The sequence below is a fragment of the Canis lupus genome, chromosome 2 (assembly GCF_003254725.2).
Source record: "Canis lupus dingo isolate Sandy chromosome 2, ASM325472v2, whole genome shotgun sequence".
NCBI lineage: Eukaryota > Metazoa > Chordata > Mammalia > Carnivora > Canidae > Canis > Canis lupus.
In genome coordinates, this window is record NC_064244.1 from 75,235,029 (window position 1) to 75,249,994 (window position 14,966).

The 14,966-nt window shown below is 62.3% G+C and overlaps 1 protein-coding gene across 1 annotated transcript in view; it reads right to left on the reverse strand.

Annotated features, from left to right (window-relative positions):
* Positions 1-459: 459 nt before the first annotated feature.
* EPHA8 (EPH receptor A8) overlaps positions 460-14,966 on the reverse strand; it is a 35,603-nt gene continuing 21,096 nt past the window's right edge. Inside the window, exons 5-17 of the mRNA XM_025447819.3 lie at positions 14,088-14,423; positions 9,621-9,745; positions 9,382-9,544; positions 8,072-8,165; positions 6,856-6,923; positions 5,883-6,047; positions 5,527-5,712; positions 5,165-5,226; positions 4,403-4,612; positions 3,428-3,577; positions 3,148-3,338; positions 2,624-2,797; positions 460-2,454 (exon numbers count right to left, since the gene is read on the reverse strand). Coding sequence (XP_025303604.1) covers positions 2,340-2,454; positions 2,624-2,797; positions 3,148-3,338; positions 3,428-3,577; positions 4,403-4,612; positions 5,165-5,226; positions 5,527-5,712; positions 5,883-6,047; positions 6,856-6,923; positions 8,072-8,165; positions 9,382-9,544; positions 9,621-9,745; positions 14,088-14,423 — 2,039 coding nt within the window. The 3' untranslated portion in view covers positions 460-2,339. The remainder of the gene's footprint in view (positions 2,455-2,623; positions 2,798-3,147; positions 3,339-3,427; positions 3,578-4,402; positions 4,613-5,164; positions 5,227-5,526; positions 5,713-5,882; positions 6,048-6,855; positions 6,924-8,071; positions 8,166-9,381; positions 9,545-9,620; positions 9,746-14,087; positions 14,424-14,966) is intronic.

Below are 14,966 nucleotides of genomic sequence, written 5' to 3' on the forward strand. Positions count from 1 at the left end.
CCCGCGGCACCCAGGTCTCTCAATGGACACCTTGGTCCCAAGTTGTTCCCATGTAATGCTCCTTCCTCATGTGTTCCTCCTCCAGAGGATGTCTTTCTTTTCCAAGAAACTGTGAGGCAAAGGCAATGCCTGCTTGCAAGCAATAGTGCTCCAGTGTTCAGCACCATCTGCACATCTTGACAGAGAGAATTTGGGGCCCATGGGGGGGACTTCCTAGCACAGGCTTTGGAGTTGGACAAACTGGGGTTCTGGCTCAGCGCCCCCTAAACTTGGCTTCAGGCCTACTCAGCCTCCCTGTATATAAAATGGGTGCATGAATCCTACCCCCTGGGAGAGATGAGAAGACCAGAGCAGGAAAAAATGTACGGGATGCATACAGTAGGTGCACAGCATGAGGCTGCTCTTACCAGGTGATGTCAACGTTGGCAGGATGAAAAAAAGGGGGGACACAGGTAAAGATGAGGCAGGATTTATTCTCATTGTGGGCAAGTTCAAGACTCAGGATGAAGACCACAGAGCAGCAGATCCTTGGGACCCCAAGGGTACCTCACGCCTGGGGCAGGGGCCACACTTTTGCAAGTGCCAGGCCCACTGTGTCCACCTTGACCGTGAGGATCAGAGCCCAGGAACTGGGTGAGAGTGGGGTGGGGATAGGAGGAAGACAGGGTCCTCCCCGGATCGTGTCCTGACCATGTTTCCGACTTCCATAGGAAGGAAGAACAGCTCGGCTATATAGTAATATAATATATAGAGGTGTAGAGAGCTGGCCGCAGCACCTAGGCGGGGCTGAGACTCCCCAAATTATTGCAGGAGGAAGGGGGGCTCAGTGCTGGTGTCTCTGCGGAACAGCTGTGCTGGCTAGGGGGAGGGCTGGGCAGGGGGTGGGAAGCTGGGCTCGCCCTTCCCTCTGGGGCCGGCAGGGGCACAAGGCATCCTGCTCAGTGGGGTTCCTTGAGCCCTGCCTGCCAAGCTTCCCCTGGGATGGTGCTTTCTCACCCTGGGTGCTTTTTATGTGCTTTGAAGACCATTTTTGCATTGTCAGGAGTGAGGAAAAAATATTCTGGCATGGTAGAAAAAAGATATTTACATACCCTGGTGGGCCGTAAAGGGGAGGGTCAGTCTCGGGATGGGGGAGCTTCCGAAGCCCCCTTCACCCACAGCTGTCGGTGTGGGGTGGTGTGTGGGGTAAGGAGCCCTGGGCTGGGAGGCAGGAGGCCTCGGCTCTGAAGCTTGGTTGCTGTGTGACCTTGGCCGAGGCACACCCCCTCTGTAGGCTTTGGTCTCCCCAGGTGGTACGAGAGGGGTGGACATGGGGCTGAAGAGCTGGGATCTCACGGTCCCTGATCTTAGGATTGAGGGGGTGCGCAGGCCAGGGCTGGGCAGTGAGAGGTTGGCGAGGGGCTTCCAAGTGAGGAGCCCTGGGCCACGGGGGGGCATCAGAGCCCAGAGGGAAGGTCATGGCCCCTGGCCCCTGACCCGGCAGCCAAGTCCAGCTGAGGGCATCTTGTGTCCTCTACAGTGATGCCTACACAGTAGGTGGCCAGAGGGGCTGGCCGGGAACCCTGTTTTCCTGTTGAAGCAGCGGTGGGAGCCAGGTGGAGGCTGCAGGCGGCCCCCCACCTGCTAGAGGGAGGGCTCAGACCTGAGATAGAGCCGGGGGAGGGCTCACCCGGGCGGAGACAAGGGTGGGCCTGGTGCTGGTGCGGTTCCAAAGTGGCCCCTAACTCCCGCCTCCAGGTGTGGGGGGAGGTGGGCGTGAGCCTCTCCTTAGTCCCCATGGGTGCTGGGGCCTGGGCCCGTATCCGCTGGGCAGTGTCACACCAAATTCTGCGCCCACGGGCCTGTGACACACATCCTCATTCAGGACGTGCCATCCATGGTCACGCACACACGCCCGCGACCGCGATGGAGAAGCACGCACGCCATCAGCACACACCCATGCTTGGGCCTGATGGGTGGACACACACACGTGATCACAAATGTTCACAGGGGCCCCCAGGACCTCATGAAAACACACCCCTACAGCATATGAACATACACACACATACACACACACACACAGAGGCAGGTGAGTGATGTCTCCCTTAGGCTCAGTGTCACTAGGCCCCAGCCCGTCTGCCCTGGGGGCAGATGTCCCAGGAGTGCTGGGCACCAGACGCCCCTTCCCAGGCAGCCTGACCCCTGGTAACTCCAGGTCCTGCGGCAGAGCTCTTGGCCTCCCTGGCACCTGAGAGGAGGGACCTTGGAGCTCCTGACCCCCGGCCAACCCTGCAAGTCCTCTGAAGGCCGACGTGACCCGGGTCAGGTTTAGTTGCCACCCAGGCCCCACTGGCTTTGGGTCAGAGGTGCCGGCGGGGCCCCTGGGTGCTTGTCAGCTGGGCCCTCATGGTCTGGATGCTGCCCAGGATCTTCTTCTGGTGGCCCATGAGGGTGATGCCCAGGGCACGCACGTCCCTGTGAAGGAAGGGTGGTGCTGACCAGGTTGGCCTGGGAGGCCCGGAATCATGAAGACGGGGACACACCCATCCCCTGGAGCTTCCCACCTCCTCAGGGGCCCTGCCTCTGGTCCCCTGCCCTCCTCCCCTGCCCCGTCTCCACGGGCACCACCCGACCCTGCACTCACTGAGCATTCATCCGCAGCACCATGCCCAGGGAGGAGTAGCCGCCGGCAGCAAAGTGGTCCCGGTAGCGGCCCATGCGGATGGAGTCCAGCCAGTCCCCCACGGTGAGGCCCCCGCCGCCACCCCCGCCCCCTCGGAGGTCAAAGCAGCTCTGGGCAAAGGCAGGGGGCGGGCACCTGAGGCACAGAGGCCCTTGGTAAGTAGCCTGCCAGGGCCCCTGCTTTCCTCAGGGACCCGGGCACTAGCCACGCTCAGCCCCCCAGGCTCAGTCGTGGGCAAAGGGTCTGAGGAGCTAGCCCCCAGGTCTGAAAGGAGAGGGCTGAGGAAAGCCCAGGCAGGACAGGGGTCAGGGGCCCGGGCAGGGCAGGCGTCAGGGGTTCAGGCAGGACGGGGGCCAGGAAAAGGGCTTTGGGACCCAGGCTAGGTGTGGTCCGGATGTCAGGGCTTACACTAAGTCTGGGCCTTATCCAGGGAAATACTGGGAGAGCAGCTGGGCTTGGGCAGAGCTGGGGCGGGTGCCAGGCACCTGTTGACTGTGGCGGTGGCCCTGAGGCTCTCCGGGCTCCGGATGAGGGCATCGAGGACACTGACAATGTGGGAAAAGCGAGGTCTCTGAGCCCTGTCCTTGTGCCAGCAGTCGAGCATGAGCTGGTGCAGGGCGCGGGGGCAGCCCATGGGCGCGGGCAGGCGGTAGCCCTCCTCCACGGAGCTGATGACCTGGGGTGGGGCGAGCACAGCGCGGGGCTGGAGGCCGTCCCTCCCTCCACGGCCCCCGCGCCTCTGCCCAGCCAGGGTCCCCGACTCACGTCGCGGTTCGTCATGTTCCAGTAGGGCCTCTCCCCGTAGGCCAGCACCTCCCACATGACCACACCGAAACTCCACACGTCGCTGGCCGAGGAGAAGGTCCGGAAGGCGATGGCCTCGGGGGCGGTCCAGCGGATGGGGATCTTGCCTCCCTGCAAGACACACGGGGGTGCTGGGCGCCCCTCCGCAGCCCGAGGCAGGGAGCTGAGCACCGGGTCGGGGCAGCCCAGGGGCCGAGACGCGGCCTCCGCCTTCCTGGAGCACCTGTTCCGCCCGCGGACACCCACCCTCAGCTGTTCCGAAGACTGAGCAAAGGAAGCGCGTGGTGCGCCTGAAACATAGTAGGTGCTCAGTTAAGAGCCAGGGACGGGCTGGTGCCCCTGCGAGGGACGAGGCCCGCGGAGCACGGCTTGCTCGTTGTCCCAGCTGCCCTTCCTTCCTTTCCTTCTTGTTCTTGCTTGTGTCACAAAATCCCTTCTCTAAGTGAAAAGTTGTTCCTTCGGATGCTCGGCAGGTGAGACCCCAGAGGGAAGGTTCTCACTGAGGCAGGGTGGGGGGCCCGAGCCTCTCCACTCAGCCTCCTGCCTTGACGGCAGCCCCCAAGGATCCTCTGGAGGAGCCCGCCTCTCTACGGAGCATGTTCTGAAAACACCACTTTTTAGCCAATCCTTACAGACACATGTGGAGTGGATTTGTGATTCAGAGAGACCCCAACTCTCCCAAAGTCTCCCGGAGAGCGAGTGACAGTGGGGAGAGTGAGAGACAGCCCCAGTGTGTCTCCCCAGGCCACCCAGAGATACAGGAAAGGCGGGAAAGGGGGCTCCCACTTCCCAGAGGGGGAGCCGAGATGCAGAGAAGAGAGGTAGGACCGGGTGGAAGGCAATCCCGACATTTCCAACCTCACTTAGCTCCGCGTGGGGGAGACCTCCTGAGCTGCCCTGCCCCTCCCGGGCCTGGAGGCGGGTGGGACTACGCACCGTGGTGGTGTAGGCCGCATCAGGGTCGTCCTCCAGCACCCGGGAGAGCCCGAAGTCGGACACCTTGCACACCAGGTTGCTGTCAACCAGGACGTTGCGGGCGGCCAGGTCCCGGTGGACGTAGCCCAGGTCCGAGAGGTAGCGCATGCCGGCCCCCACGCCTCTGAGCATGCCCACCAGCTGCATGATGGTGAACTGCCCGTCGTGAGTCTGTAGGGGGACATGGCTCGGCTTCAGAAAGGCTCTGCGCAGCTTGCAAAGTATCTTCACTGCTTATGAAGCATGTTCCTGTTTCAGGTCCTTCTCACGGTCTCATTTACGCTCATAGCGACCCTGAGAGGGAGGTGGGGCTGTGATGACTCCTCACCCATTTTGCAGAAGGAGAAACGGAGGCCCAGAGAGGTGAAGCCCTGCGCCCGAACACCCAGCAGATAAACGGAAGGGCAGGGGCTGGGAGTCCAGTGATTTCCACCCCCCCACCATGCCGCCCGGCTGGCTGGGGCCCTGGGTCTCCAGGGAGGCCCCCCTCTCCGCCCGTGTGCGGGGCAGAGCAGCCCGAGCAGCGGAGGGACCTTCATGTGCTGCGGGGCTGAAAGGCAATCGGATGGGCTGACCCTTGAGACCCGTCCCTGTACCTCACTCCCCTTCCCCAGGTCCACTGGGCCCGAACTCTGTGGGTGTTTGGGGACCTCACATCTCTCCCAACACCCAGAATGAGCTTCCCTCCGCCGGGCCCATGTGGAAGGCGGGGTGGGCACGCACCCTCAGGAAGGCGTCCAGAGAGCCGTTCTCCATGTACTCGGTCACAATCATTGCCAGGCGGCCTGGGGAGGGGCAAGGGGAGGGGGTGGCTCTTGGTGGGGGGATCAGGTCTGCTAATGGGAGACCCCAGGAACACGCCCCCTCCCGTGGGCTGGCCTGCACTGAGGGCTTTGGGGAGCCCAGGGTTCCCACTGGGGTCCCGGGCTCTGGGCCTCCTCCCCAACCAAGTCATCGGAGGACCTGAACCGGGGGGGTGCAGGGGCAGGGCAGGGGCAGAGCACGGTGGCCCAGGGGTGGACCCAGACTTCTGGCCCGGGCAGGAGGGCTCCTGCAGGGTGAGGCTGCCCTCGCGTGGCACGTACCGCGGGTGACGACGCCCTCGAGGCGGATGATATTGGGGTGGTCAAACTGCCCCATGATGGACGCCTCACTCAGGAAGTCCCGTCGCTGTCGCTCCGTGTAGCCGGCTTTGAGGGCCTTGATGGCCACGGGCACGTCCCGCTGCCCCGGCACCCGCAGCCGCCCGTAGCAGACTTCCCCGGACTCCCCTGCAGAGCCCGAGCAGGGCGGGCAGGGGAGGGCTGTGGGACCCTCCTCTCTGCACTGGGACCCCAGCGCCCTCCTGCACCCCCTGCACCCCTGTGCGCAGTGACTCCCCTCCCCCTCTGCCCTGGGGCCCCTCCCCCGGGCACCCCCCTTCACAGCCCCCAAGGCTCACCAGAGCCGATAATTTTCTCAATGTGGATCCTGGAGGCTTCAATCTCCCGAGTGAAACCGCGGCCCGCCCGGCCTGGCTCCTCGTAGTTGTGGGGCTCTGCATAGAACTGGGGCTCTGGGATCTTCCCCGGGGGGTGGTGCAGGGGCAGGAAGACGGGTGGGGGTGCTGAGGGCCCAGGAGAGAAGGATCATCAGTGGGGTGCAGGAGATTTTCCCTGCAGCATTGCAGGGGCCTGGGATAGGGCTGGGTGGGGGGCGGGCAGTAAGGAGCATCCCTCGGAAGCTCAGGTTGTAGGTGGCAAACAGTAGGTGCCCGATAAGTGCTTATTGAGTGAAAATGGGGTCTCTACGGAGGAGCTATGTGGTCTCTGGGGGTTTCGGGGGTCTCCAGTGAGTTCTGAACGTATCTGTTGTTTTTTGGGGTCACTTCTAGAGTCTTTAGGGTCTTTCTAAATTGCTCAGGGGTAAAAATGTTGCAATCACACACGCCAACCTTGGCTGAAAGCAGTTCTCCAGAAAACTGTGTTAAGAAGGATTCGGAGGCTGTACTCAGCTCAATGAGAATCGGTACCAGAATCGATACTAACGTCCACCACGGCACAAAAGTGAGGTGTGGAGGTAGGCTTCCTCCTCTTTGCCTCGTCTCCTGGGGTCTCTGCAGGGTCCTGAACAAGCTCTCTGTAGCACGGGTTCTTAGCCAAGAGTATACGACACCCCCTCCCTCCACAATTGTATCCAAGATTGTGTGTGAGTGCACACATCTGTGCATGCCCCCGGGCAGAGGGATTCCAGCATCCTTGTGGGGTCTGCACACCCAACAAAGGTGAACAGCACTTGGCCTCTGAGGGCCCGGGTCTCTGACATCCTGCTGTCTCTCTCTGGGGCTCGCATCTTTCCGGGGCACCCCCAGAGCCGCGCTGGCTCCCACCGTGACCTCCTCTTCCCTGCCCCACGTGCCTGGCGCCCGCACTCACCCTGCCCGTTCTGATACTGCATCTTCTCCTCGTCCGAGTCCTGGAAGGCCTTGCTGTAGCCACAGTGCCTGTGGAAGACGGCCCTGGCCTCAGCCCTGATCCCGTTTGGGGACAAATCAGGACTCTGCCCCTCGAGCTCCTTTCCCTTTAGGGACAGCTCCTGCCACCACAGCTCCTGCCCCTGCAGAGGGGAGTCTCCGCCCTCAGGCCCTCACCCCAGCCGGATGGTGACACCTTTGGCCTGCACAGCAGTCTCCACATTATAAGCCCCCTTTTTACATGAAACCACCCTTGGTGAGGGGGTGGGGACAAGGCCTCTGGTATCTATGACACCGTGGGACCTTGGCAAGCTCCCTCCCTTCCCTGGGCCTGTGTCTCCATGTATAGGACGATGCTTCCAGCCCTTGCTGTCTGGGATCCTAAGCCCACACCAGGCCCAGTGTCCTATCTCCACCTCCCTCTGGGATGGACTGGGAGAGAGAATGACCACTTTAGTTTTCACAGACCTGGGTCCCTGTCCCAGTTCTGACATCTACTTGGCGGAAGACGCCTAACCTCTCTGATCCCCAACTAGCTCACCTGCAAAGTGAGACCGGAATTTCCGCATCACAGATTAAACGAGGTGGAGGTGGTCACCTAAGGGAGGCCCGGTGGGACTGGCAGGTGGGTGGATGTGGTACAGAGATAGGGAGGGTCAGGGGGACACCGGGGTTTGGGGCTCAGGGGACCCCATGAACAGTGGTGCTGTGTCCCGAGAAGGGGGGCCCACCATGTCCTGAGAGGTGCGGGGCTGGGGGTGCTGTGGGTGCGGGAGTGGGCACCTGGTCCTCAGGAGAGACGTCTGTGCGGGTGACAAATGTCAGCACATGAGGGTGGAACCCCAAGCCGCCCTGATAAGGACACTCAGAAAAGATGGCCCTGGGTGAGCAGGGAGGAGAGGAGGGTCCAGGGCAAGCCCGGGGTCCTCCAGCCTTCCAGGGTTGTTTCGAGAAGAACGCCTGGTGGAGACGGAGAAGGGCAGGGCAGACAGGTGGACAGACATGGGGGTGTGGGGGGCAGGACACAAGTGTTCCGCGAGGAAGGGAAGAACAGGTATTCTTGGAGGTGAACCCAGCCCCAGGCGCAAGGGGACCACCAGCTGGTGGGGCTTGGGACAGGCTGGAGACACAGTGCCCCAGAGGAGGGGCTCGGGTGGCCGGGGACCAGGACCACCCACCTCTTTTTGCAGATGAGCAGGAGCAGAAGCACGACCAGGCCCGTGATGAGCGTCAGGCAGATCCAGACAATGGTCCGGGTGTCGTAGCGGGGCCCTGGGGGAGGAAAGCAGGGTGGGGGGACCGGCCGCTCAGGCCCAGGGACCTGGTGCCTCTGACTCAGCAGTGGGTCAGGTCACAGGCTGGCTCCTCCTCTGCCCTCACCCTCCCTTCTCCTAAGCCTCCCCTTCAACACCCTGCGGGGGGGCGGGGCCTCCTGGCTTCCCACCTGGCACCAGCACTTCCTGGGACTGCGGGGCCGTGGAGAATCTCTAGGCCTCTCTGAGCCTGCGTCTCCCACCCGTCATAGGCCTGTCCCGCCTGTTACTCAAACAGCAACAAAGCTGAGAATGTGCTGAGAGGTGCGTGTTCCTGTCCCAGTCCCAGGGAGACCCCAGGATTGTCTTCAGTTTTCAGACAAGAACACTGAGGCTCAGAGACCTCCGGGAGCTCGCTCCAGGCCCCACACTAAATGAGACTGGGCCGGGCAGGATTCCGAGCCGGGCAGTCTCAACGTGGTATCAGGCCTCAGAGCGCTGGACACACACATCGGTTGAAGAGGGGCATCAACTTGGCCTTGAACCTTTCTATCCTACACCACCCCCTGGAGGGGCCCCCCCAGTAAAGAGCACAGAGAAGACCCCAAGCAGCTGGAGATAGGGGCAGGGCACCCCCAAGCTTGAATGTGTCTCAGAATCGCCCTGAGGGCTTGATAAAACCTGAATTGTTGGGCCCCCACCCCAGAGTTTCCGATTCAGGTCTGGGGTGAGGCCTGAGAATCAGCATTTCCAACACCTCCCAGGTGCTGCTGCCCCAGACCACACTGTGAGAACCTCTGTTCTGGAGGCTGGGGGTTAGGATGATGCTGGGGAAGGGGCACAAAGTTTGTCCCCCAGACTGACCAGGTTCAAATCCTGCTTTGCTGGGTGACCTGGGCAATTCACTTTATGGGTCTGATCCTCACTTTCCCCATCTGTGAAATGGGGATGTGGATAACGGCGACTCATTAGAGGGTCTCGGGGATGATTACGAGGGCAAGGGCACCGTGACGCCCGCCAGTCACACTGCTACTCAGTGAAAGCCCGTGGTGGGTGCGCTGTCACTAGCCCGGTCACCTTGGGCAAGCCGCTCGGCTTCTCTGAGCCTTGGTTTTTCACCTGTAAAAATGCCAATCCAGCACAGGCACCAGCTCGGCACATTCCCTTCCTCTGACCGCCACGGCCCCGGCGCCGGGCCTGGCCCAGCTCCCTGCCTCCCCGCTCCCGGCACTCACGGGGTTTCCCGGTCTCCACCTCCATGGCCTGGCTGAAGCGGCCGCAGCCTGCGGAAGTGCGGGCGCGGACCTGGAACATGTAGCGGGTGCCCGGCTTGAGGCCCGAGACGGTGGCCCTGGTGGTGACAGCCTTGAGGGTGGAGTAGCTCTGCATCTCCTTGTCCTGCCCATGACAAGCGTGGTCAGCCGAGGGTCCTCCCGCCTGGTTCCCCTCCCCGTTCCCCCTGCCCTGCTGGTACCTTCTCGTAGTACTTGATCTCATACTCCAGGATGATGCCGTTGGGCTGCTCTGGCTCCTGCCACAGCAGGGACACGCTGGTCTGCCCCGCCCGCTCCTGGCGGATCACCACCACCTGGGACGGGGCTAGGGGAGGGAGGCCAGCCTCGGTCAGATGGGTGGGTGGGTGATGACTGGCCTCTGTCCCAGGGATCCTGGCTTGGGCCATGCTCACCTTGCCAACTGTCCTGCCCCCATCCCAGGAGAGCCAGCACCCTCCAATCCTTCTAGTAAGTCAGCTGCGGCTCTGATTGGCCCCATGGGGTCGGCACAGCCTGGCTCTGGTCTAGGATGCTGGGCCCGGCTCGACCCAGAGGAGGCCTGACTACCCCAGCTCATGCCTCCTCCTCCTCTCATCCCCCGGAAGCTTGCTGGAGCCCCACCAGCCCAACAAGCAGAAAACTCTTGCTCGCCCTGGGGTCCCACCACCCAGGGCCCCACCACTAGATGTCTCTATCTCCACGTCTCCCACCCCCACCCCCAGCCCAGGGCCTGGGGCCACACAGGCTCTCAGGAGTGCCTGAGGAGGAGGAAGGAGAGGGGAAGAAGGGAAGGAACCTGTCCTCACTGCCTGGGTTTGGAGGGTACGACTGCAGCAGCTCTGACACTCGGGGACTCCGGGAAAGGCCGTGAGCCACGCCCATCGGAGCCTTCCTAGCCCGCCCCTGTCCCCCTGTCACACTAGGTCACCTCTCATCCCTCACTCGGTGACGGAGTGCAGCTACCCCCCTCCCCAGGTGAGTCTGCTGGGAAGTGCCAGGTACAGGGGGCCGCAGCCAGGCTGACTCTCCACCCCACGCCCCCAGCTCTTGCCTCCTATCTGGACACCCTGTGTCCCCCGCACACCTGGCGCTCCCTGAAGGCGGGGACCACACATGGCAGGTGCCCATAACACTGCTGGGTGACTCTGCCATGAAGATTCAGAAGTCAGTCCAGAGTTAAGTTGGAGGGTGTGTGGTACAGGGCCCCCCATCAGCCTGGGAATCAGGCCTGGGTTCACAGCCCCGCCTTCTGCTGGCTGGGACCGCCAGTGTCCAGGGTGACAGTTTCCCTATCCAGGAAGGGAAGCTGGCAACACCCTGCCAGGAGGAGGTGCAGACCAGGTAAGACCTTCTGGGGAGGAACACACACCAGCACCAGCAATATGTGGGCGCCTCTTAAAAAACAAAGAACTTCCAAGCCAAGAGGTGCTGTGTGAGGGGAGCAGACATAGAAGGGGGCAGAGATGGGGAGGAAACAGGGTGAGGGCACCAGAGGGGCTCCGGAGAGGAGAGGGCTCTGGAGCAGAGGAAGAAAAAGGGGGAGGGAGAAGGGAGGGGGAAGGGAAAGGAGTTGAGGGGAAAAGGGGGAGGGGGCAGGGAAGGGAAGGGGGGGGCAAGCAGTCAGTGAGGCCAGGCCTCACCCATTTGCTCAGGGCTGTTGTCTGCCTCAGGCACCCCCTAGGATTTCCTGAATGCCTTCCACATGCCTTGTGGTCCACTAGGGGCTTATGATCTATAGAGAGAAAGTAAGAAGGCAAATGATGGAGAATCACAGGTTGTTTAAGCACCGTAAAGGGGGGCACCTGGGTGGCTCGGGGATTGAGCATCTGCCTTTGACTCGGGTCATGATCCCGGGGTCCGGGGATGGAGTCCCACACTGGGCTCCCTGCGGGGAGCCTGCTTCTCCCTCTGCCTGTGTCTCTGCCTCTCTCTGTGTGTCTCTCATGTATAAATACGTAAAAATCTTTGAAAAATTGGGGGAAAAAAAGCACCATGAGGGACAGAAAGAAGGCGCTTCGTGTGATGGAGGGCACCTGGTATGCCCAGGGGGCCGGGGGATCCGGGTCATTTTAGCTGGGGCAGGGGTGGGGGGTGGTCAGGGTGGGCCTCCCCTAAGCGGGGATGGCAGTGGAACCCAGGACTGAAGGAACCAGCCACCGAACAGAGAGGCAGAGAGGAGCTGCCACTCTGCAGGAGTCGTAAGGCCAAGCCGGGAAGGGCTTAGTGTGCTGGAAGAGGGACCGGTGGACGGGAGGCCGGTGTGGCTGCAAGGAAGGGAGCCAGGAGAGCCGGAGAGGGGGCGGGGTGGGTGGCATAGGTGCCCCCAGCCTGGCCCGGGGAGGCTCCGAACGGGATCTGAGCTCAGGCTGAAGCTGGTAAAGGGCTCACCGGACCTCACCCTTTCAAAGCCCACTCAGGATGTGCTGTGAGAAGCCGTCGTGGGGCGGGGGCGCGGGCTCCTGCTGCTGCCCGGACAACACGTGATGGGGAGGCTGACGTGCTGTGCACTGAACTGTGTCCCCAGCCCCAAATTCATATATAGAGGCCCTAAGCCCCAACTTGATGCTATTTGTAGTTAGGGCCTTAGGGAGACGATCAGATGGGGTCATGCAGGAGAGGCCCTCGCGATGGGATTAGTGTCTTTATTGGAAGAGATGAGACTTTCTCTCTCTCTCTCTCTCTCTCTCTCTGCCTTGTGAGGACAGAGCGAGAGGCAGCCATCCAGACGCCAGGAAGAGGGTTCTCACTAGAGACCACTGGCCAGCCCTCTCGTCTTGGACCTCCGGCCTCAAGAACCGTGATCAGTACATTTGGGGGGTTTAAGCCCCCAACCTATGGCATTGTGTGATGGCGCCTGAGCTAAGAGAGACGGGCTGGAAGGAGGCTGAGGTGGAGGTGGTCACCTGAAGGGAGGCCCGGTGGGTGGACGTGGTACAGAGACAGGGAGGGAGGGTCAGGGGGACATCAGGGTTTGGGGCTCAGGGGACCCCATGAACAGTGGTGCCGTGTCCCGAGATGGGGGGCCCATGGGAGGTGTGGGGCTGTGGGTGCTGTTGGCGTGGGAGTGGGCACCTGGTCCTCAGGGGAGACATCTGTGCGGGTGACAAATGTCAGCACATGAGGGTAGAACCCCAAGCTGTGATAAGGCCCTGATAAGGACACTCAGAAAAGATGGCCCAGGGTGAGCAGGGAGGAGAGGAGGGTCCAGGGCAAGCCCGGGGTCCTCTAGCCTTCCGGGGTTGTTTCGAGAAGAACGCCTGGGGGAGACGGAGAAGGGCAGGGCAGAGAGGTGGACAGACATGGGTGGTGTGGGGGGCATGGGGGCAGGACACAAGTGTTCCGTGGGGTGGGGGGAGAAGAACAGGGAGAGAAGTCCCCACTGAGTGTGGCCAGGTGGGGACACTGAGCTTCAGGGGACAGGTGGGGCCAGAGGCCTGACTAGAGCTGCCCGAGGAGGCCCACAGAGAGAGGACCCAGGAGGGCCGCGCAGACGTCTCTCGCAGGAAGGGCTGTGAAGAGAGACCGTGTGGTGGCTGGAAGGGAGCGCGGCTCCACGGGAGGGCTTTCCTGTCCATGATGCAGCAAACCGATGGCGTCAGAAATGCTGCTGGGTTCTGGACTCCAGCCTGCACCCCGGCCGGCCAGCCCCCCACCCCAGTCTCCCTAGAGACCAGCGGGCAAGGGCAGGGGCCCACGCACAGGACACGCAAGCCTAGTCCCCACCCCCCCACCCGCCGCGTCACCAGCCCCCAAGGACAGGGCCGGGCATTCTGTGGGTGCCTCAAAACGCTGGTCCGATGAGAGCCCCTCGAGCGGATGAAGCCCTGGCATCAGGGAGGGGGTGCCTGGGCTCACAGTCGGGGGGCCTGTTTCACTTGGGCGCGAGACGGACCGGGGTTCGGATTCTGACTGCTGCTTCCTACGTGGTGACACAGAGCCTTGGTCTCCTCCTCGGCGACATGGTGAGAATAGTTTCTGTTGGGCCAGGCCTGCGTGGTGTCGGGAAGAGACTGGGTGGGGGCCACAGCGGTCCCAGACGTGTGCTGGGGTGGCTGCTGATGGGGCAGCTGCCGTGGGTGGGCTCTTGGGTCGGCCGTCACCTGAGGGGGTGGGGGGGGCCACCAGAATTTGGAAAGGGAGGGGCTCGGGGGCTGAATGCAGCCCACCAACTGGCTAGGAACACAGAGATAAATGCTGTTGTTCAAACCAGCGCAACCAAATCCATCCCAGGGGCAGCAGTGGCAGGTGTTCTGGAAAATGATAATCAGAGTGATTTTGTTTCTTAATGACATTTATTGAGCATGTACCTTGGGCCAGGTGCTGGGCTAAGCATTTTCATTTCTCTCACTTAAGCCTCACAATAGTACCCGAGGCAGGTACTATTATTCCCACTGCACCAGGGAAGGGATGGAGGCAGAGAGAAAGTTCTGGAGCCTCCGAACACCACGCTGGCCTGTCTCTGACCTTGGTGGATTCCTCCCACCTACAGGGCATGTGCTACCTTTCTAAGGGCGTGCAGGGCCTGGAGCTCCGAGGCCTGCTGAGGGAGGCAGGGCCGGGGGAGGCAGGCACTTGCCCAGAGTGCCACAGCGAGTCCGGAGCAGCCCTCTCCGATCCGGTGAGGGCCGGGGTTCAGGGAAGCTGGGGGACGGAGCATCTCCGCCTACCTGCCTGGTTCGTGGTGATGTTGACCACGGCGGCCCGGCGGGGCTCGGGGCTCAGGTCAGACACACCGTTGACGGCCTCGATCCAGAAGGAGTAGTTCATGTGGGCCAGCAGGTTGGCCACCATCAGACTGGCCCGCACCAGGCTCGTCTGCTGGGGCACGAAGCGGGTGCCACTCCCGCACGTCTCGCAGTGGCCCAATGCCCAAGGGCAGCGGCGGCACACGGCGTTGTAGGTGATGTCGCTGCGGCCCCCCGGATCCAGGGGAGGGGCCCATTCCAGGGTCACAGATGTCCCGTTGACGCTGGAGATGAGGTTCACCGGTGCCGAGGGTGGCCCTGGGGAGTACAGAATGACAGGCGGCAGTGGAGGGCGTTTACCCGGCCTGGTCCGGTCTCCCCCGGTCAGACCAGGGAGGGGCTGGGAGTCCCCCATGATACCCAAGGTCCCCCAGGTTAAGGCCACACCCCCTCCAGCCTCTGGAAGCTCCCCGAGGGCAAAGGCGGCGTCAGACTGGACCACAGTGTCAGGTCTGTGTACAGAAAGCGAAATCCCTGCCCCCTACCATCCCACGGTCGGACCATAGGGATCCTGGGTTTGTTTCCCGAAATTTCCATCCAGAGCTGGGGGGAGACCCTGACAACCCTGGGGTGCCCACAGCAGCCTCCCTGGGCATGAAATGCCCCTGCCATTTGCATTCTGCACTCCTCTCCTTAACCCCTGGCTGGATTTACCGTATAGATCCCTGACCCCGCCGTGGAGCGCGTGGAGGCGCCAGGAAGGCCGGCGGGGTCTCCGAGGCAGGGTGTGCCCACCCCGCTCCCACGGGAGTCCGGGCAGCTCGGAGATTTTGCAGAAGTGGGGCCTGGGGGCTGGGGCAG